The sequence below is a fragment of the Lolium rigidum genome, chromosome 3 (assembly GCF_022539505.1).
Source record: "Lolium rigidum isolate FL_2022 chromosome 3, APGP_CSIRO_Lrig_0.1, whole genome shotgun sequence".
NCBI lineage: Eukaryota > Viridiplantae > Streptophyta > Magnoliopsida > Poales > Poaceae > Lolium > Lolium rigidum.
In genome coordinates, this window is record NC_061510.1 from 366,837,610 (window position 1) to 366,860,962 (window position 23,353).

The following is a 23,353-nucleotide window of genomic DNA, read 5'->3' on the forward strand; positions in this document are numbered from 1 at the left end:
GAACTCTTTCACGGCGCGTTTAACACGCGTGAAGTGCTCTTCAGTGGACCGAGCCCCGGCAGGATCCGGCGCAGAAGGTGGTCCTTCCCCGGGCCGCGGGTTGAGGCAGAGATATCCGCCTCGTTCCACTTCTCGGGCATAGGGGAGGAGGTGCCCCGGGTCCTTGCCCGCGCGCTTCGGTTCAACGATCCGACCTAGGAGGCCGGTGGGCTTGTCCTGTGCAGCGAGCGCGGCGGGGCTGACGTGCAGCACCACGTCTCCTGAACCACCAGAGGTGCCGCCCTCCACAGCCTTGCCGCGGGAAGCCCCGGGCTTTAGATAAGTGGTGATCTTGGGGGTCTTGGACGGCATCGGCTGCTTGGCCGCGGAAGGTCCTTGGCTGGGCGGCGGTGTCGGCGTGGCCTCAGGAGGAGGAATAAAGACCGGCGCGGAAGCATCCGGCGCAGTAGGGGAAGAGCTTGGCTTCTTTTTCTTCTTCTTCGGGGAAGAGGGAACCAGAGGTTCCGCCCGCCCGGCATCAGTTTGGCCGGCGCCGATGTTGCTGGCGCCGGTGTCTTGGGTCTCTGGAGGGGAGGTAGAGTCCTCCTCCGCGCGGTGATCAGGAGGTGTTGGGGCCGCGCGCCCCGAACTTGTAGTGCCCCCCGAAGGGGAGGCGGAGGTGTTGCCGGCACCAGATGGTGCCGGACTTGAGTGAGGAGGAGGAGTTGAAGTCCTCGCGGAGCCGGTGGAGCCAGCAGAGCCGGCCGAGCCAAGCTCAAGTGCAGGGCTGAAAGAAAGGAAAAGGAGAGCGAGTTGGGAAAAAGCAACCGGAGAAGAATTCGGTGGAAACAAAGAGAGTATAAAAAGAGATAAAACTTACCCGGAAGACATCGGCATCCGCCTCTGCTTGTAGCGCTTGGTGCTGACCTGCTTCCCGCCGATGACCTTGGTCCGAGGGCGCTTGCCGGAAGAGGCACGGCTGGGGCCGGCATCAGCAGCCGGAGGATCACTCTTCTGGCCTTCGGCCATAAGGTTGTCCGAGGAACTCGTCTCCCACCTCGGCTTGCAACGGAGGCACGTGCTCATGGACCTGTGGTTTGTTGCTGATCGAGGGAATGTCTACGAACGGAAATAACAAAAAGAGCATAAGAAAACGAACGGAAAGGCTACCTCAAGTATGGTCAAGTCATCGGACGAACCAGCTCGGTTCCGGCGGAGACTTGCCGAGGCGGAAGCCGGAGTCCGGCCCATCCTCGGATCCAGCCAATGAATGACGGGATCCGGATCGTACTTGTCCAAGGGCCTCTTCCGGACGGGGCCTCGCCGGTCTGAATCAATCCGGGGAAGCGGGCCTTGGCCTCGAAAGCAAAGAAAAAAGAAAGGTTAGACACTAGCACAAAAGTTACCGGTAACACGACCCGAGCCACATATCTTCTTACATCTTTGGACGGAGGATTCCTGGCACTAAGAGGGCAAAGGCCCCACTCCCAGTCATCCGGCATGTCCGTTTGGCAGATTTGGCCCGCCTTTAGGACCACGTCCTCCTTGCTCAAAGCCAACCCGGTGATCTTGGTGGGATCGCCGGGGCCGTACATCTCACTAATTTTGTGAGCGCGCTCGCTGGAGGGAAGCACCGGCGGCCGATGAAGGCACGGATGATATCGTCGGAGCAGATCTTGGTGTCCCTCATCAACCCCTCGCATGAAGCGCACCACCCGGTTCGTCTCGGTGTGATCCCTTCCGGGGTTGTACTGCCAGTTGGTCTTGGCGGGTGGCGCCGGGTTGAACGCCGGCAAGTTGATGAGGTCCTCGTCGCCCGCGTTCTTCACATAGAAGAATGTCGTCTGCCACAAGCGGCAAGACTCGAGGCCGTTGAACTTAAAAAAGGGGCTCCCTTGGCGGGAGCCGATAATGCAGGACCCGCATTGAACGGGGGGTTTGGGCTTAGGAATGTCCTTGCCCTGGACCGAATTAATCCGAAGGGAGAAAAAGCGAGCAAACGTCTCGCGAGCGGGACGAATGCCAATGTAGCCCTCCATGAAGGCCACAAAGCAAGAAAGATAAAAAACGGCGTTGCCGGGGAGATGATGAGGTTGGAGGCGATAGAAGTCAAGGAGTTGGCGAAAGAAATCTGAGGCAGGAAGGCCGAAGCCACGCTCAAAGTGAGCGAGGAAAACAACGGCCTCACCCGGTTCGAGCACCGGTTGGATTTCGCCGCGAGGAAGCCGGCAGGTAACTCCTTCCGGGATCCTCCGGGACCGGTAGAGCCAGTCAATCTCATATTGGGTCACGTCGGAACCTCTCCAGGCTCCGCGTGTCTTGTCCTTTCCGGAGGCCCGGCTAGATGTACCGGCCTCTTGCTTCCGGCTAGATGCCTGGCCCATCCGGGCGAGGTCGTCGGTTAGCCCGTCGGAGGCGTTGCTATCTTGAGTGCTAGAGGTGGCAGCAGGGAGAGATCCCTCGCTAGACATGGAGATCTAGGAGATACTGAAATCTACCGAGAAACAGTTTTCCCCCAAACGAACCCTCGCGCGAAGATCTACGAGTAAGAGGAAAAGCAAAACAAAGAGCGAATAAATACTCTACCGTCCCCGAGATCCAAAGTGCAGAAGAGAAAGAGGTAAAGGCGCGTCGAGCCTAACCTGAGGCGGCGAAGTCGCGAGGGAGAAGTTTGCTGAAGGAGCGGCGAGCCTGGGGCCGGCGAGGAAGTCCGGCGACGGCGAGGCGAAGAACAGCTTGAGGAAACACAAATGCTGCGGGCGCGATGAAGTTGCAGCTAAGGATCTCCGCGCGGCGAGGTCCGGCGGAACGAAGGAGTAAGTTCGCCGGGCGGCGGGCTCGAACGAGCGGCGGCGACGAAGAATGGCAAAGGCACGGAGGCGATGAACTCTGCGCGCAAGGAAGTGGGGAATGCGAAGAAGATGAAGAAGGAGCGGCGGTTGCGCTTATAAAGAAGAAGAGAAGTGGGCTGGAAACCGCTGGGCCGAGGCGGTTCGCCTCACGGCCCACGGCGGTTCGCGCGATGGGCCGCCACGTGTCGAAGGAATACACGCGAAAAAACCGAAGGCCACACGGGGGCGCACAGAGATCTGAAACGGCTAGTGGGATCCGCTGCGGTGCATTAAATGAGCGCGCGGGAGTCGAAGCGAAATGACAACTGACACTGGCGCGTCAGTCACAGTGCGCATGTCTCTGTCAGGCGCGGGGCCCGAGATATTCTCGACTTCACCGAGGAAGCGTTTAATGGTTAAGATACCGGAAGATAAGATACCGGAGTATGACTTGCAGAGAAAAGATAAGGAGGATCCGGGCAAAGACGCCGGATTCGAGCGTGACGCCGGATGAATCAAACCGGTATCACAGACATAAGAACCTGGCATGGTCTGTTGGATAGGATCCGTCAGACTATACCAGCTTCGGGGACTAATGTTGGGGGGATGACCCCCGGTATGCCAAAGGCATGCCAAACCGGATGGTTTGAGCCATCAGGATACCGGTTAGATATTCATACCGGAGTCTAAGATAGGCGTTTGGCTGAACAGGCTAAGCCGGTATCTTCATAAGAGGGATACCAGAACCGAATAGAAAAGGTACCGGGCCACCGGAAGGAAGAGCCTGTCGGCAGGACCGGTCAAAGATTCTCTCCGAGCTAGAAGACAAAGATGAGCTAAGCAAAGTAACTTTTGACGAAGGGTCGACGATAAAGAGAAGGGTGACGGTCAAAGAAGCCGGAGGACGTCAGCGCCCCTGATTAAAGAGGACTCCGGTGTCATCTATGATTAAAGTAGCTTTGTAAAGTAGTTTGTCTAGTCAAAGATGCCATTAGGGTTTCTTCTAGTGTAAGCTACCCTCTCCCCTATATAAGGAGAGGGGGCAGCCCTTCTTCACGGGCACGTAGCGAGACCGTAGAGAGATCTGTGTACTGAGAAACTTGTAACCATGTTGAGATCAATGAAGCTAGCGATCTAGTAAAGAGTTCTTCCTCTTGTCTCTCTTCTTGCATACCGGCCTTTGGTTGTGTTCTTGAGGAAAGCATCCGGAAGTTCTTCCCATCTAATCGCAAACCCTCCCCCGAATCCTCATACGTCCATTCGGCCCCAACTTAAGCCATCCTATGGCATCTGCTCGTTCACCACGACGACACGGATGGATGCCGACTTTTTTGCAGATGGTCATTATGCTGATTTTCTTGGCGCAGCTCCTGAAGAAAACAGAATTACCCTTGATGATATATTGAATCATGACTAATTATTTTCCTTTGGTAGATAATTTTTCCTTGTAAATCATGATTGTGATTATATTGTGAAGTAAACATCATATTTCTATATTTGTCTAGCCTCCGAGTGTTTTCGGTGGCTATTCGCTGTATTTGTATAATGCGAGGTTTTGAACCAAGGCATTTACTCAATGTGTAATTTTGACGAATAGCCGCCTCCGAGCTTCTTTGTTGAGTATTATTTTGTATTTTTACTGACTCACGAGGTATTTTAATACCAAGGCAAAGATTTTCTTTTTGCGAGGAACTATATTGAAATTCGTCGGATTGGGGATTTTGAGCATGTCGATAAAGAAAAGTTATATTGACACTATATTTATTATATTGCAGCACCGCGAGCCCGCCTCATTAAAAACCTTTCCCGGCCCCACTCGGTGCCCCGAAAAAGGAAAAGAGTGCGTCTGAAAACTCGCGGGCGTTTCAGTACATTGTAGCTTTACAGAGGAGGACTATATTTCGACATCTCTAGGCGTAGAAACGCCTGAGCTGTGCCACATTCCAGGGGTTTGGCTCGTCAATCCCTGTCTTCTTGTCTTTGATTCTGTATGCTCCTCCTTCTATTACTTCTGTGACGATGTAAGGTCCTAGCCATGGTGACTCGAGTTTTTCATGACTTTTTTGATTGAGTCGTAAAACCAGGTCACCAACTTGGAAGGATCTTGGCCGCAATCGTCAACTGTGGTAGTTTTTCAGGTCCTGTTGATATTTGGCGACTCTTGACAGGACTTCATCTCTAGCTTCATCAAGTGCATCGACATCATCTTCTAGGGCCTTTCGTGAAGTTTCTTCATCGTATTCTGTAATTCTTGGAGCATCATGTTCTATTTCTATCGGCAATACTGCTTCAGCTCCATGGACCAAGAAAAACGGCGTCTCCTGCGTTGCTGTGTTTGGTGTTGTTCGAATACTCCACAACACACTTGGCAACTCTTCTGGCCAGGTGTGCCGAGCTTTTTCCAATGGTCCCAACAAACGCTTCTTAATGCCATTGCAGATTATGCCATTGGCTTTCTCGACTTGACCATTGGTGCCGTGGATGTGCGACAGACGCAAAACTTAGTTTTATGCCCACTTCTGCACAATATGCTTTGAACTCCTTGGAAGTAAAGTTACTTGCCGTTATCTGTGACGATGCTGTGAGGTACTCCAAATCGAAAGACGATGCCCTTCACGAACTTTATTGCGGATGCTGCATCTGGTGAATTTATTGGCTTTGCTTCTATCCACTTGGTAAATTTGTCGACAACCACCAACAAGTACTCGTATCCTCCTGGCGAAGCTTTGTGCAATTTACCCACCATGTCGAGGCCCCATTGAGCAAAGGGCCAAGACAGTGGGATTGGCATAAGTTCTGCTGCTGGCGAGTGAGGTCTTGCCGCAAATCTTTGACACGCGTCGCAGGTTCGCACTATTTCCTTCGCATCCTCAATTGCTGTTAGCCAGTAAAATCCTGCTCTGAAGACTTTGGCCGCAATGGCTCGGCTACTCGCGTGATGCCCGCATATTCCTTCGTGCACGTCCTTTAAGATGATCCTTCCTTCCTCGGGTGTAACACACCTCTGTAGCACACCCGAGATACTTCGTTTGTACAACTCCCCTTTTACCACAGTAAAAGCTTTTGATCGCCTAATTATCCGCCTTGCTTCGACTGGATCATCGGGTATTGTTTTTCTCAGGATATACGATATATAAGCCTGCATCCATGGAATTTGCACCATCATTACCAGCTCCTGTTCCTCTTCTTCTTCTACCAAGTCTTTGGTGGTGTTCGAAGATTTCCCTTCTTTCTCCTTCTTTTTTATTTTCGCTGGTTTTGTTGACCTTTCGCTTATTTCTTCCCAAAACACGCCTGGAGGGATCGCGAGACATTGCGACCCGATGTTTGCAAGAACATCGGCTTCATCGTTACTCAGCCTGCTGATGTGGTTTACCTCGCATCCATCAAACAATTTTTCCAGCTCATTGTACACCTCCTTGTATGCTATCATACTTTCGTTGACTGCATCACATTGGTTCATAACTTGCTGTGCCACCAATTGGGAGTCGCCGAAATTTTTTAATCGGGTTGCACCACAAGCTTTCGCCATCTTCATCCCATGTATGAGAGCTTCATATTCTGCTTCGTTGTTAGACGCGTTTGGGAATGTCATTCGCAAGACATACTTCAGCTTGTCGCCTTCAGGTGATACCAATATGACGCCTGCTCCAGCGCCTTCTAGCCTTTTGGACCCGTCAAAGTTCATAGTCCAGGTTCTCGATAAATCTGGAGGACCCGTGTTTTGTAACTCCATCCACTCTGCGATGAAATCTGGCAAGATCTGTGATTTTATTGCCTTTCTTTTTTCGTACGTGATGTCCCGAGGGGAAAGTTCTATTCCCCAAAGGGAGACACGACCCGTAGCTTCTGGGTTGTTCAATATATTTGACAAGGGAGCTTCATTGACCACTATTATCGGGTGCGCCGAAAAATAGTGTCGCAATTTTCTTGCCGTCGTGAATACTCCATACGCCAGTTTCTGATATTGCGGGTATCGCTGTTTTGAAGGTGACAGTACTTCGCTGATGAAATACACTGGCCTCTGGACTCCATGAAGCTTTCCTTCTTCTTCTCTCTCGACTACCAGAACCGTGCTAACCACTTGGGGTGTGGCTGCAATGTATAAGAGGAGAGGTTCTTTATCTTTAGGCGCCACCAAGATTGGTGGTGTCGAAATTGCCCGCTTGAGGTTCTCGAAAGCCCTGTCTGCTTCCTCGTTCCATTGAAATTTCTCCCCCTGTTTGATCAATGCGTAGAACGGTAATGCCTTTTCCCCTAGCCTGGCGACGAATCTGCTTAAAGCTGCGACTCGCCCCGTTAGCTGTTGTATTTCTTTCAACTTTGTCGGCTTTATCATAGTAACGATGGCCTGGATTTTTTCGGGATTAGCCTCAATCCCTCTTGCTGATACTAAGAACCCGAGAAGTTCTCCGGCAGGAACTCCAAAAGAGCATTTTGTCGGGTTCAGCTTGAGGCAGAATTTGTCGAGGTTGTCGAAAGTTTCCTTCAGATCTTCGATCAGAGTCGACCCCTTCTTTGATGTTATCACGACATCGTCAATGTAGACTTGCACATTTTTTCCAATCTGTGTTGCTAGGCACTTCTGCATCATCCGCTGATATGTTGCTCCCGCGTTTTTCAGACCAAAAGGCATTGTTTTGTAGCAAAACACGCCGTAAGGTGTTATGAACGCTGTCTTGGCTTCATCATCTTCTTTTAGTCTAATCTGGTTATAACCAGAATATGCATCCAAAAAGGAAAGACGTTCACATCCTGCCGTGGAGTCGATAATTTGATCGATCCTTGGGAGGGGAAAGTGATCCTTAGGACAATGTTTATTGAGACACGTAAAGTCGACGCACATGCGAAGGACTGTCGTGTGTTTCTTCGGCACCATCACTGGGTTAGCTACCCATGTGGCTTCTGTAGATATTTCTTTGATAAAACCAGCATCTTTGAGTCGATCTATTTCGGATAACATAGCTTTGCGGTTTGGTTCCGAAAAACGCCGCAAAGGTTGTTTGATTGGTCTTGCGAGAGGATCCAAGTTGAGGTGGTGCTCGGCGAGTTCCCTGGGTACTCCTGGCATGTCAGCTGGACACCATGCGAAGATTTTCTAGTGCTCACGGAGGAACTCGACGAGCGCGCTTTCCTATGCGACATCCATGTTTGTTGCAATGGATGTCGTTTTCTTTGGGTCTGTCGGGTGGATCTGTACCTCTTTTGAATCCTTAGCAGTGTTGAAAGTTGGCTCTCTGAGCGGCCTCCCTGTGTCTGGCAGAACATCATAATCGGTTTGCCTTGGCGCCATATATTCTGCTTGCATCCCGAAAGTTTCTGACAACTGATGGAAATCTCTGTCGCATTTATCGGCTAATGCAAAGCTTCCTTTCACTGTGATTGGTCCTTTGGGTCCAGGCAACCTCCACAGTAAATACGTGTAATGAGGTACTGCCATAAACCTGGCGTACGCTGGTCGTCCCAACAGAGCATGATATTGCGACGGGAAATCCACGACTTCAAACTCCAGTTTCTCTATCCTGTAGTTTTCTCGGGTTCCAAATTGTACGTCGAGGTTGATCTTGCCCCGCGGATAACTTGGCTTCTCTGGCGTGATCCCATGGAAGCGTGTGTCGGTTGGTGCTAAGTTTGCTAAGGATATGTTCATCTTCCTTAATGTATCTGCGTACATAAGGTTCAAACTGCTGCCACCATCTATGAAAACTCTCGATACATCGAAGCCAGCAATTACTGCGGGTAAGATGAGTGCAGATTGCCCAGGTCGAGGAACCTGCTGCGGGTGATCTGCAATTGTGAAGCCGATATCTTGCCCCGACCAATTTAGGTAGTCGATCGTTGGAGGAGGCATCTTTTCTCGCCATGAATACTTGCCGCGAAATTACTTTCGCGCCCTGTTAGATGGCCTAGCTTTCTGAATCATCAAAACTGCACCATTGGAATTGGGATCAACATATGGAGGCGGTTGTGGTGCTGCCGCTATTCTGAGTTGGTGCCGATTTTCATCAGTAATTGCGGGAGGAGGTGGGAGGTGGATCTCACTCCTTGGTCCTTGAGGATTTCTATTCATGGCTTGGCTATTTGCAATTCCTGCGGCTCGCAACATTGCCTGAAAGTTGCGGCAATCTTTCTGGAGATGTCCTGACTGTCTCTTTCCATTGTTATCGAGGAAAAAATGCATCTAACACGGTCCGTTCATCATCTCCTCGGGGGACACATAGGGTCTTTGAAACCTTGGTCCATTATTTTGCCTGTGACTGCGAGAATCACCTCTGTTGTCACCTTGTTGCTCATTACTCCTTTGGTAGTCATCTCAACTATTTCCTCCAGAATTTCCTCGGAAACCAGCCGATATGTGGCCGGGAGCATCGTTGTTGTAGAACTGGCGGGAGAATCGCCTTCTATTTTGAAATTTTTTGACCACGGTCCTCTTCTGGCGACCTGTGTCGTTTGTTATATATTGCGTCTTCTCCATCTGCCCACTTGTTGGCTATTTCCATCAGTGCTGATATTGTTCTTGGGTTGGTTCTTCCTAGGTCCTCGACAAAATCTGCTCGTCGAATTCCTGCCACGAATGCGTCTATTGCTCTCTCGTCAGATATATCTTCTGCCGAGTTTTTGATAATATTCCATCTCTGTATATATTTTCTCATCGACTCGTCGTGTTTCTGTCGGCACGCCCTTAACTCTTCCAACGACGCAGGTTTCTTGCAGGTGGATCGGAAGTTTCTCACGAAAATATCTTCAAAACTATCCCAGTTGTCGATAGAACCTAGGGGAAGTTTCTTTATCCAAGATCTCGCGGCACCACTCAGGTGGACTTGGATGCTTTGCATGGCTGTTGCTCTGGTTCCTCCTACCAGTTTCACCATCTCGAGATAGTCGACGAGCCAATCCTCGGGATCCTCGCGACCGTCGAATTTTTTGAAATTCTCGGGTATCTTAAACCCTTTTGGTACTCGAGTTTTTCGGACTCGTCTCGTGAAGCACGGAAGCCCGCACAGATCTTCATCGGCAACTTCTGGTGAATGCCGATGTTCTCTTCTTTCTTGCCGCGCTCTGTCTACCCTTGTTTGAGCCGCCGTGTCTCTTGCCCCACTTGGTGGGTCTTGCACTGTAGCGGTAGGTCGTGGACTATTTTGCCTTGCAGTTCCTTCGGGAGGTGTAGTTGTGAATGCTGTCCCCATGACTCCAACTCCAGCCATTGCCATATTGAACAATGGTTCTCTCGGGTCTCCAGGGGGTGGTCTAGACGCGAGGATGTAAGCTTGCGTCGCCATGTATCCTGCTTCTGGCGTTTTCGGGATGATATTTCCCCTTGTATCAATCGACATAAAAGACATGTCGAGATTTTGAATTATGTTGCCTCTCTCTGCTTCAGGTATATTTTGCAGCCGAGATATTGCCCTCCTTCGAGCTTCTCTGTGACTATCTCCCGAAGTTCCTGATTGTCGACTGAGGTCTGCTCGACGCCTGCTTGACGCGGATGCTGCCTCTTTTCTTCTGTTTAAGGATGCTGTCTGTTTTTCTAGCTCCCTACTCACACGAGCAAGTCTATATTGATAAGCTTGTAATTCTTCGGTAGTAGCGGTGGTGGTCATTGGTTCTGAACCATCCATGGCTCTTGCAGCCCTGTCCCACGCTGCTTGCGGAAGTTGTACTCTGTTGCGAGGTGGATTCCCGATATATTTGGTGCCTAAACCTCTTCTGAGATCAGCGGGATCGACGTATGGGTTTCCCAAATCATCGAAAGCCTCTGACGTCTCTGGTTCTGCTCTGTTGGCTTCTTCAATTGCATATACTTGATGGTATCTTGAGTATTGATTTTTGTCGGGATTGTTGACACCATCGTAAAGATTGGCGAAGACCTTTCCTATAGCGGCAGATTTGTCGATGAAGTTGAAGTTGTTGCTGCTGTCGGAGTCGCTGCTTATAACGGAGTCCGCAGACGACTCGAAAGATGTGTTGCTGAAGACCTTGGCGAGCTTTCCGCTTGTCTTGGTGTCGATAAAGCGTGTCGACGAAAACTCCTCGTCACTTGACGAGAAATCAGAATCGTCCGTCGAAAATTCCGGCAAGATCGGAACTTCGAGACGGTAGGATCCTTCCTTATTGACGCCAAATCGGAATTCTCCGAACATGATGACGATGGGCTCCTCCAGATAGGCACATGCATCCATACGGGAGGGCGGGTGAGGAATAAAATCGACTAGATCGGTTTTTTCCTGTTTACCTCGATCCATCGCGTTGCTAGCCACCGACGAAGTCGACGATTCTGGACGTGCCATCGAGATCAGCTCCTTGCAACCTCTAGATCCCACGAGACGGCGCCAATTGACAAGGGATTACCTTGTCAATGCCTACGCATTGTAGACTAGGGTTTTGTTAGATGTAGAGGGCAAGTAGATCTCGAAGGTTTCAGCCGAAAAGTACTCGACGAATATGAAAACTAGGGTTTGTAAACAATGATTCGATCCTCTCTTTGTCCCTCGACTCCCCCTTATATAGGAGGCGGAGCCGAGGGTTTCGTTTCATACAAGTTACAGAGTTCGGGTCGGTTTCTAACTTCTCCCGCAAGATTACAAATAATACTCTCTATTACAACTCTAGCTTTCCTTGGCAATATCTTGGGCTTCCAAATCTTCTTATTCTTCGGGTCGTGGGCCTTCAGTAAACCCCGAGTACCATCTTTGGCAGGCCCATTGGGTATGCCTATGTCAGGCATAGAGGTACCCCTTTGTGACACTTGGTTAAAACATGTGTATTGCAATGATAATCCCGGTAATCCAAGCTAATTAGGACAAGGTGCGGGCACTATTAGTATACTATGCATGAGGCTTGCAACTTGTAAGATATAATTTACATGATACATATGCTTTATTACTACCGTTGACAAAATTGTTTCATGTTTTCAAAACCAAAGCTCTAGCACAAATATAGCAATCGATGCTTTCCTCTTTGAAGGACCTTTTTTTTACTTTTATGTTGAGTCAGTTCACCTATTCCTCTCCACCTCAAGAAGCAAACACTTGTGTGAACTGTGCATTGATTCCTACATATTTGCATATTGCACTTGTTATATTACTTTACATTGACAATATCCATGAGATATACATGTTACAAGTTGAAAGCAACCGCTGAAACTTAATCTTCCTTTGTGTTGCTTCAATACCTTTACTTTGATTTATTGCTTTATGAGTTAACTCTTATGCAAGACTTATTGATGCTCGTCTTGAAGTACTATTCATGAAAAGTCTTTGCTTTATGATTCATTTGTTTATTCATGTCATTACCATTGTTTTGATCGCTGCATTCATTACATATGCTTACAATAGTATGATCAAGGTTATGATGGCATGTCACTCCGAAATTATCTTTGTTATCGTTTACTCCGCTCGGGACGAGCAGGAACTAAGCTTAGGGATGCTGATACGTCTCCGACGTATCGATAATTTCTTATGTTCCATGCCACATTATTGATGATATCTACATGTTTTATACACATTATATGTCGTATTTATGCATTTTCCGGCACTAACCTATTAACGAGATGCCGAAGAGCCAGTTGCTATTTTCTGCTGTTTTTGGTTTCAGAAATCCTAGCAAGGAAATATTCTCGGAATTGGACGAAATCAACGCCCAGGGTCCTATTTTTGCACGAAGCTTCCAGAAGACCGAGGGGAAAGGAAGTGGGGCCACGAGGCGCCGACACAACGGGCGGCGCGGCCCGGCCCTTGGCCGCGCGACCCTGATGTGTGGGGCCCTCGTGTGGCCCCCCGCATTGCCCTTCCGCCTACTTAAAGCCTTCGTCGCGAAACCCCCAGTACCGAGAGCCACGATACGAAAAACCCATGCGAGACGCCGCCGCCGCCAATCTCATCTCGGGGATTCAGGAGATCGCGTCCGGCACCTCGCCGGAGAGGGGAATCATCTCCCGGAGGACTCTTCACCGCCATGGTCGCCTCCGGAGTGATGAGTGAGTAGTTCACCCTCGGACTATGGGTCCATAGCAGTAGCTAGATGGTTGTCTTCTCCATTGTGCTTCATTGTTGGATCTTGTGAGCTGCCTAACATGATCAAGATCATCTATCTGTAATTCTATATGTTGTGTTTGTCGGGATCCGATGGATAGAGAATACTATGTTATGTTGATTATCAATCTATTACCTATGTGTTGTTTATGATCTTGCATGCTCTCCGTTATTAGTAGAGGCTCCGGCCAAGTTTTTACTCTTAACTCCAAGAGGGAGTATTTATGCTCGATAGTGGGTTCATGCCTCCATTAAATGCAGGACGGTGACGGAAAGTTCTAAGGTTGTGGATGTCTTGTTGCCACTAGGGATAAAACATTGATGCTATGTCCGAGGATGTAGTTATTGATTACATTACGCACCATACTTAATGCAATTGTCTCGTTGTTTGCAACTTAATACTTGGAAGGGGTTCGGATGATAACCCGAAGGTGAACTTTTTAGGCATAGATGCATGCTTGGATAGCGGTCTATGTACTTTGTCGTAATGCCCAATTAAATCTCACTATACTTTTCATATCATGTATGTGCATTGTCATGCCCTCTCTATTTGTCAATTGCCCGACTGTAATTTGTTCACCCAACATGCTATTTATCTTATGGGAGAGACACCTCTAGTGAACTGTGGACCCCGGTCCATTCTTTTACATTGAATACAAATCTGCCGCTATTGTTCTTTACTGTTTTCTGCAAACAATCATCATCGACACTATACATCTAATCCTTTGTTACAGCAAGCCGGTGAGATTGACAACCTCACTGTTTCGTTGGGGCAAAGTACTTTGGTTGTGTTGTGCAGGTTCCACGTTGGCGCCGGAATCCCTGGTGTTGCGCCGCACTACATCTCGCCGCCATCAACCTTCAACGTGCTTCTTGACTCCTCCTGGTTCGATAAACCTTGGTTTCTTTCTGAGGGAAAACTTGCTACTGTGCGCATCATACCTTCCTCTTGGGGTTCCCAACGGACGTGTGCTGTACACGCCATCAATGAGCAGTCCGCCCGGAGATCTTATCGGGATGGCGCTTTGCACGGCACAAATACTGTTAGACCGTCTCCAACAAACTCTGTATAATGTCGTGGTGCAGCGCACCCTGTATAGCTACCGCGCGCGCTTCAACATGCTGTAAAAATTCGTCCACGCGTGAAGGCTCAACCGACATCGAAAGTTTCACCCGCGCGGAGCCGCGGTACCATCTCGCTGGCCGCCGCCACCTATGGCGCCATCGCTGTCCGCCGGAGACACCCCTCTCCGTCCCTGGCCCAGCACCTCCTCTGGTTGGTCCTGTCGTGAGCTTTTCTAGCTGGCGCGGGTGACCGTCGGGCAGGCCATGGCGAGCACATCAAGGGCGGGGATGGGAGCGGGCGAGCGAGCACGGCAAGGACGGGGATGGGAGCGGGCGAGCGAGCACGCCAGGGGTGGGGACGGGCGGCCATTGGGCCGATGTAGGCGAGCTCCGCCACGGCGAGCTTCGTGGACGGCGACAGGAGCGGGCGAGCTCGCGATTGGGAGTAGCTAGCTCCGATTATTCACAAAAAAATAAAGCTAGCTCCGATTGAGCGATTGGAACTGCTAGCAGCTATCGAGAAACAATTGAGACTAGTGAGTCCGATTTAGCGATTGGAATTGATGGGGACTGCTAGCTGCCACGGCCTCTTGTGCCAATTTATGACCCGATCGTTTTTCTTAAAATTTGTGTAGGGTCTTCTTTATAAAAGTTAGGAACCTGTTTGCTGTAAGTGTATACAAAAACTTGGTTTGATGCGCTGTAAGCGTCTGGTAAAGCGCTACTTAGGGTACTCTATATTTTAGCGCGTCTAGAAAAGCTCGACACTGTTGTGCGCCCAAAAATAGCTAAAGTGGCGTTATAAAAAGTTTTAGCGTGCCAAGTTTTTGGACGTCTGTTGGAGATGCTCTTATGACACGTTGCCTGATTTAGGTAACACTATGCGAGGGGGAAGAATTGCATTGCGTGTTTCCTACGGGTCACGACCTAAAAAAAGTCCCTTTGTTTGGTGGTCTAGGCTGCATTATTTTGTATCCAAGTGCCAGTTTGTTTAGATTTCTGGAAAAAAGATTGGTGTTTGTGCTCAGCCAAAATACATGTGTTTGGTTACCATTTTAGGCACACCGTTTTGCTTCTTCTCAACACATTCAAATATGATAGTCTTACCATCACACAACGACAGTAAAATCTCATAGACAATCATAAGTACACTACACATGATATACATTAGTACTTAGCATCTAATTTCTAGCGTCATAATGGTAAGATGCCTACTTAAACATAAGGCAGACTCCCCATGCCCAAAATCTATTCAGCAGCCTCAAGAGGCCAACATTACAAGCATATATTCACAAAAGCAGATGTTCATCAGCCTTTTGAGGCCAACACTACAAGCACAACTTCACAAAAGCAGAGTTATGAACAAGCAGGTAACAAGGACAACTCCGTCTTCAACCTTCAAAGCATGGATCCGCCCAAGGGCCCTAGCGATCGATGCTTCTTGCAGGGTCACCTTCCTGTACACCTGGACCTGGAAGTCGTCGTCCATGGGGGTGAAGATGAGTTGTGTCATGGGCTTTAAGCCGAGCCTTCTTAGCGAACTCACTCCAGGCCTTGATGAAGCTGACTTGCTCAGCCTTCCACTGGAGATGCACCTTGTACTCGCATTAGTTGCCAGCGCCACCTTCATTAGCGACTCATTGTTCTTCAGCTTGTACTTCTTGATGAGGAGCTGCTCCATGACGGGCGGCACGGTCAGGGGAAGGAGAGGGCATGGCTCTCCACCTGCACGAAGAAGGCAGGAAGCCTTTCCCTAGGACCGTGAACTAGTTGAGTAGGACGCCAGAGTGAACCCTAGGCGCGTAGACCTAGCGGTAGGCATCGGTGAAGCCTTCATTGGGGTCCCGAAGCTGTACCCGGATGACAATGTCGGCCGCCTCCCCGACGGCCCCTCTAGGAAGGCTTCCAAGTTGCCCCAGTGAGAAGGTTCATGTACACTTCATCATTGCCATGGTGAGCTCCAGTGGCATGCTTGTCATTGGCATGCCGATGAGAAGCACGACATTGACACATTGCTTGAAGCAAATGTCATGCTTGTCAATGACATGCCGATGCACATTGCCAATGACAAGCATGCCATTCATCCTACTCATCATTGCAATGTCAATTGACACAATTTGGTTGAGGTAACCTTGCCATCGCCATGCTTCTGACTAACATGCACATTGACATTGACATTAATCGAATCTACATTGGCGTACCACAAATCGATTTGGAAGGGATGGAGTAGTTACAATGGGACATAGCACTAGCGGGCCCGTTGGAGGAGGAGGCTGCGCACCGGCGCTCGCATGTGCTCCACCACGTCCCAACCCAAATCGAGAAGAAGGAGGCGATGACGCCTAAGCATCAGTCGGAGGACGGGCGCTACTGGAGCGAAGGGTTGCCGACGCGCCCGGAGTCATCCAAAGGGCGGCGCGACCAGCGGAGAGGCATTGGGAGCAAATCCATGTGGTTGGCCCCATGGCGTCCCCACGTGCATCGGGGTAGCGGGGAACCCTAGCGAAGACTCCATTCCCGGCTAGAGCCTTCCGCACCCGCCGCCATGGCCGCGACACTTACTCCTTTATCGACAACGTTCATCGTGAACGTAATGCTTTCGGTCTTCAAGGGAATAAACATCGAATCCCTCCGTTACTTTGCATCTCCATAGAATAGATCTGTGTTATGTTTTCGTAGGAATATTTTATTTTCTTCTATGGAACCCTACACCGCTCGACGTGGCAGAGCAGATCTGGAGTGTGGTTGCCCTATTGTGAGTGTGGGAGTTGCTCCATGGTGTTAGAGTTATTGTATGGTTTTAGCCGGGCTTTCCCAATTAAGTGAACACCTTCATTTTTCCAAAAAAAAAAACGAGTTTGTTAATTTGGTCGAGAGGAGATGTTTTGAACTCCCACGGGCGCACTTCGTGATGGGCCAGAGTCGGCCCCATCACCCAGTCAGCGCACACTTGGTGCTGGGCCACAGTCGGCTCTGTCACCCAGTCAAGCGGGCTGAATTACTACCGCCTCACAAAATCACTCCTCTTTTCTTTCCAGCAGGAAAAAAATCGTTGAGCCTCTCGTGGCCCCGAACGAACTGGTGGGATCCAGAGTGTTCGAAGCATATACCCCTCGCGGTGGATAAAGATGGTCCCACAGGTCATCCAGCGTTACCACAACGCATGCCCCACCTGTCAGCTTACTTGTCTCGCAAGAAGATGGCAAGGAAAAGAAAAAGAGAAAAAATCCCCACTCGAGACTCCTCTCCGGCTATAAATGCTAACCCTAGGCCGCGGCCTGCCTCAGCTTCTCACCATTCTGACCCGTTGGCCCCCTGTTCATCATCCGTTCCCCCCACCAGGCGCCGCCTCTCCCCTAGGGTTTCCTCCGCCGTCCGCTCCAGCCCGCCGCCGCCATGCCTCGCCGCAGCGGAGGAGGTAGCCGTCCCGTTCCCTGCCTTGCTTGTGGTTTCGCTTGCGCGAGCGCGACCTCTCGTTGTTTGTTATCTTGGATCTGGATTTGGCGTGTAGATTTGGTGCTTAGTTCCAGCCGGTTGAATATGCGCACCGTAGCTGGTTTGTCCGGTTGATTCGTGGTGTTTAGCTGGTAGGATTTGACGCATCTAGGCGCGAAAATGATTGGATCTGTCGTGTAGATGTTTCGTAGGCCGCTAGGGTTATTTCTAGATTTGTAAATACGAACCGTTTCATTGGTCAGCGTAGAAACGATTGCTTCTCGAATGACCTGTTGCGGACATTTTCCCATTTCCAGGCGGTTCAGACAAGTGCATAGGACAAATTAAAGTCCTATTTTTAAAATTAGGGGTTTGATTTCTATCGATCCTTCATGTGTCGGTTTTCGTATGACCTCGCTTGTAATTTACCTCCACCTAATTAGTACTTTGCCTAATGCCCTCGAATAATTGATTGCAGATTCACATTCTCATTCGGTTCAGACAGGGGCATATAGCAATTTTGAATCCTTCCATTTTTATTTTGAAAGGATCCTGACTTCCATCGGTCCTCTCTTATATGGATTCATACACTATAAATAGTTAAATAGTTCATTGCCTGCTCTTGTGCAGTTTAATCATCAATCCTTCAAAATATGTTTCATATAGCCTTGCTTGTAATTTACCTCTTCCTTCTCTGTACTAGACGTATTGCCCTCGAATAATTGATTGCAGATTCTCATTCTCATTCGGTTCAGACAGGGGCATATAACAATTTTGAATCCTTAACTCTTTTTATGACAAAGGGTGATAACTTTTATCGTCCTTAGATGGATTCATACACCTTCACATTGTTAATAGTTTATCCTTGCTCTTGCTGCGTTTAATCAGTAATCATTTCAACTATGTCTTTCAGTAGGGAGCATGTTGTTTCATCTGTAGTTGGCTGTTTTGTTCTTAACCATTGCCTCTTTGAGTAGCCATTACTGTTCTCAATACTGTCTTGGCTTAGTTAGGAGGCGCATATGAAATGAGCATTTCATGCTCTACCAGGTCGTTTGAGGGGCACTCATCTGTATTAACTAGATGTGCTCCCAAGCAGCCTGTGACATTTCATGGCTGTCATCTGTTGTGTATAGATGCTGCATCGTAAGTTCCAAAGTCTAGGCATGGCCTACCTTCATATTATATGTCAAATTGTCACAGCTGCTTTGCATATGTTGTTTGCCTCTTTGAGTAGCCATTATGGTCATGAATACTATCTTGGTTTAGTTAAGGGGCAAATAGAAACGTTTATGATGGACTTTATTACAGGAACCTCATCTATCTTGACTAGAGTGATGCCACGCAGTCCCATCAATATTCTCTAATTCTTGAAGTTCCAACTATATAAGCTTTATATGATCACAGTTGGTTATATATTTTGGCCATCAGAGTGCAGTCTCCAAATTATTTGTAGCTATACAGCTGTTCATTATTTTGTTGCTTTTCTGCTAATTGCCTTCTTGAGTAGCCATTATAGTTATGCATACTATTTTGGTTTAGTTAGGGGGCATATACAGCCATAGTGACCTAGTCGCTTAGGATGTTTAGAAAAGAACAATCTTTTAAAGATCTGTTCCTTTGAGCAGCCTTGCACATTGAGTTATTTACATTCCCTTTTGCTCTGTTTAACTGATCACAGTTTCTAATGTTAGAACTTTTGTGGAAACATTGTTTCATTTATAGATTTTGCCCTTCACTAAAATAGCTTTGTTACTTGTTTCTCCTACATTATCATCAAATTGATGTGCCTCTTGAATAACCTTTTGTTGTTATTTTTATATCGACATTTGGTTCAGACAGGGGGCACATAATAAAATGTAATCTTTTGAGGGAATGGATGTGTTTTTCTGTTCATCCCTTCTTAGAATGATTCTGACACTACTTGATTATTCATGGTCAGTTCAAAATTCTAATAGCTTCTGATTGATGATTTGTGTAGTTACTTATTGATCAGTTTGCTCTAAGACATTCCCTTGAAACCTGTACTGCTTCTGTGATTGTTCTGGTTTTATGTCATTACCACCCTAAATAACTTACTGTGTCCTTTAAATTGTGGTTTTATATGTAAGCTGATTGATTCTTAAGTTACAGTTGGTATTGCTGAAAACATAATAGTTTGGTACTCATATTCATTGTAAAGGTATACTCATTTTTGCAATTGTCTTGACAGGAGGAAGGGCACGCCCTGCTCCACGTGCTGCTCCAGTGAGAAACCCACCGCAGCCAGGTACTTAGTTATCCTGTTTCAGTCAATTTTGGAATGATTCTTACATATTTCTCTAGTTCATTAGTTTGTTATGTTGCAATTGATGATACACTTTTTATTGCTATGGAATCAACATGAACATTTAATTCATTATTCTTTGTTCGTTGCCATGGTTTTGTATAAGTTGATCATAATGATAAATTTTTTTCAGTGCTCATCTGTTTTCAAATGGTGTTGTACTGCATTACTGACATTTGCTAAAACAATCTTGCAGCCCGCCCAGCTCCTCCTCCTGCTACTACCCAGAGCAGCGGTGGTGGCATGCTGAGCGGAATTGGGTCCACTATTGCTCAGGGTACGTCTTCTTCACTTCAAAGTGCAACAAATGCAGTACATTCATGGTCTAATTTTGAATTTTACATGTGTTTCAGGTATGGCTTTTGGTACTGGCAGTGCTGTTGCACACAGGGCTGTTGATGCTGTGATGGGTCCCCGTACCATTCAGCACGAGACTGTTGTCTCTGAAGCTGCTTCATCTATGACTCCAATGGGCAACACTGTTGGATCTGATAAATGTGACAACCCTTCCAAGGCCTTTCAAGATGTATGTTCCCTCTTTCCCTTTCTTCATTGATTTAGGCTACATAACTTAATTCTTTGGTACACTGTCTTCAACATTCGTTTGTTTCACTCCAGATGTTTAGGTTCATAATAACTGAGTACCTTAAAACTTTCCCATCTTAGTTAGCACTTCTGTCACCATGACCTATTCCCAGTATTTAGTGGTACAATGCTAGTTTGTATATCACTTACCAGAATGTGGGTACCAAAGAATTCTCAGTAAAGAATACTGGTTTGCAATGTCAGTCATTGATATACTTCCATTATACCTTCATGTATTGTACATTTTTTTTGCTGATGATATGGAACTGACTGTTGTTCATTGACAATACAGTGCATCAACCACTACGACAGCGACATCAGCAAGTGCCAGTTCTACCTTGACATGCTCAACGACTGCCGCCGTGGAGGAGCAGGAGTTGGTGCTTCTCTCTAAGCCTGCTGCTGTGCTTGAATTGGTTTATTGGTCTGAACTTGTTTCACTCATGATGATGATGATGATCTCATAAATAATTGATTGGCGAAATGAACTTGTGCCACAGCTTATGTTGTTAGTCCGTGGTGTATGCTCTGCTGTCTTTGGAGTATTTCCTTGTATTGATGTTGGAACTATCTTCATGGCACTGGGTTTATAAATATGGGAGTTTAACATGTTGTCTTCGTACCAAATCTGAATATATAATTTTGTTTTTATTTGTGATTCTGAGAGCTTCACCTAATCACCCATCACAGCTGTTTGTGATGGTTTTTCTGCAACCAGACCTAGTGGCAGTTAACTGCGTTGCCTACCTCTTGTGTGATGTTGATTGCAATATCATGGAATTCGTTTGGGAATAAGTACTTTGGTTGTTGCTAAAAGGTCTGCAATTTTTTTTTACCTTGGCTGTTAAACGCTTGAAACGGCAGGCAAATAGAGACGGTAAGCTGATCATGGTGGCTACACTTGCGATGCAACACATTACTAAATAGCAAAGAAATTGCCGTAAGCCCTTGCATGATACCACTATCTGTTAAATTATTTGTACCAGAACATCTCCCACCGGGGGACAAAATTACAAAGCAAAGCAAAAGAAAAAAAATCTGGGTATGCAAAGTCTTCATTGATCGCATCAAATCTGAAAGCCTCTAGGTTAAAAAAAATTCTGGGTACGTAAGGCTCGACACGGTTACAGACCTAATTCCTGAAGCTCTACCGTGGCCATGACCATGACGGTGCTCGTTAGCTGTGGTTCGACAGCTCCGATCTAAGAGAAGTTCCTAGATCCATTGGAGTTGAGCATGAACATCTGCATCTTTGATTTCTGCATGCATGTGAAGGAAAGCCATGAACTCTTACAGAGTACATGCTCGCTCTCAATAATCATGTTATGCATGATCACAGAAACGTTTAATCACTTCCCACATCTGAGACTCCGACCAAGTGAGAGTAGGATACCTGATAACGGCGAAACGCTGTTAGAGCACACCAAAAGCACGCTCAATATCCTTGCGAGCTGCTTCCTGGCATGTCGCAAAATAAGCGTCCATCTCCGAAGCTGGAGCAGAGATTGTCTTCACAAATGTGACATACATTGGATAGATAGTACCCTTGTTATATGCGTGGCCGTTGACCTCAAAGTTCACAATATGAGATTGTCCCTTAGCTAGCTTGACAAACACTGCTGCAACACGTTGATATCATTATGGGTTTCTGCCATGCGAAATCCAGAGATCACGATGTGCCACAGCCTCAAGAATGACACTGCACTCACCTTTATGCCCCTTGTACATTCCTTGCCAAGCAAAAGGGAAATTCTTCCAACCCAATGCATGCAGTCGATGCTTTCGAGCATCCCAGAAAAAACCCTCGAGCGATAGTTTGTGCCAGGATCCAAGCTGTATCAACTGCCGTCGGTGCTCTCAAATAATCTCTAGCAAACACCGCTATGACGACTCGACAAAATCTGTAGACAGCTTTGGAGCATGTCGACTCCGCCATGTGTAAGTAGTCCTCAGCTGCATCTGGGGGATCTCCATATGCAAGACATCGCAATGCAGTAGTGCACTTCTGGATTGACGATAAGCCCCACAAAGCGATGCAATCTTGCTTGCACATAAAGTAGTCGTTCTACTCCCTAACGCCGAAGACAATCTTAATGAACAGATCCTTCGGCGTGTGAGTTGCGTCGTCGGTGAAGTAGTCGGAGTCAAGCAGCAATGCGCCGGCTTGAGAATGCCGCTCCTTGGTCTTCATCTTGCCAACACTTGAATCGCCGCGCCGAGGGGCGAGCAAGGCCACAGTGAGTTGGCGGAGGCGGAGGAGGCTTGCCAGCATCAGCTGCTGTTGGTGCCACCAGACGGTGATAGTGTTCTCCTCCTCCATGAACAGCTGCACCAACATCTCGTCGTCCTTGTCTATCGCGGCAATCTGCCGAACACCTTGCGGGCGAGACGAACAGACGATAGTGGTGGCAGCCTCTTACTGTTGGCGAGTTGGCTAGGCGCTGAGATCAGGCAATTGCATTAAGTATGGTGCGTAATGTAATCAATAACTACATCCTCGGACATAGCATCAATATTTTATCCCTAGTGGCAACAGCACAACACAACCTTAGAACTTTCGTCACTCGTCCTGGTGTCAATGCAGGCATGAACCCACTATCGAGCATAAATACTCCCTCTTGGAGTTACTAGCATCAACTTGGCCGAGCCTCTACTAATAACGGAGAGCATGCAAGATCATAAACAACACATATGCAATAACTTGATAATTAACATAACATGGTATTCTCTATCCATCGGATCCCGACAAACACAACATAGAGTATTACAGATAGATGATCTTGATCATGTTAGACAGCTCACAAGATCCAACAATGAAGCACAATGAGGAGAAGACAACCATCTAGCTACTGCTATGGACCCATAGTCCAGGGGTGAACTACTCACTCATCACTCCGGAGGCGACCATGGCGGTGTAGAGTCCTCCGGGAGATGAATCCCCTCTCCGGCAGGGTGCCGGAGGAGATCTCCGAATCCCCCGAGATGGGATCGGCGGCGGCGTCTCGGTAAGGTTTTCCGTATCGTGGTTTTTTCGCATCCGGGGTTTCGCGACGGAGGCTTTAAGTAGGCGGAAGGGCAGAGTCGGGGGCGGACGAGGGGCC

At 48.0% G+C, this 23,353-nt stretch overlaps 1 protein-coding gene and 3 non-coding genes across 4 annotated transcripts; all 4 read left to right on the plus strand.

Moving 5' to 3' along the window:
* The first annotated feature begins 17,213 nt into the window (after nucleotides 1–17,213).
* On the plus strand, nucleotides 17,214–20,861 carry LOC124704241 (uncharacterized protein C6C3.02c-like). The gene is made up of 5 exons (XM_047236487.1): nucleotides 17,214–17,324; nucleotides 19,554–19,610; nucleotides 19,864–19,944; nucleotides 20,021–20,193; nucleotides 20,545–20,861. Exons 1-5 carry the CDS (start codon nucleotides 17,303–17,305, stop codon nucleotides 20,644–20,646), a joined length of 435 nt encoding a protein of 144 aa, XP_047092443.1. The 5' UTR covers nucleotides 17,214–17,302; the 3' UTR covers nucleotides 20,647–20,861.
* On the plus strand, nucleotides 17,795–17,934 carry LOC124705072. The gene has a single exon (XR_007003918.1). It is a non-coding gene; the product is annotated as a small nucleolar RNA snoR138 (small nucleolar RNA).
* On the plus strand, nucleotides 18,049–18,184 carry LOC124705071. The gene has a single exon (XR_007003917.1). It is a non-coding gene; the product is annotated as a small nucleolar RNA snoR138 (small nucleolar RNA).
* On the plus strand, nucleotides 18,340–18,452 carry LOC124705015. Its single transcript, XR_007003865.1, has one exon. It is a non-coding gene; the product is annotated as a small nucleolar RNA U19 (small nucleolar RNA).
* Nucleotides 20,862–23,353: the final 2,492 nt, after the last annotated feature.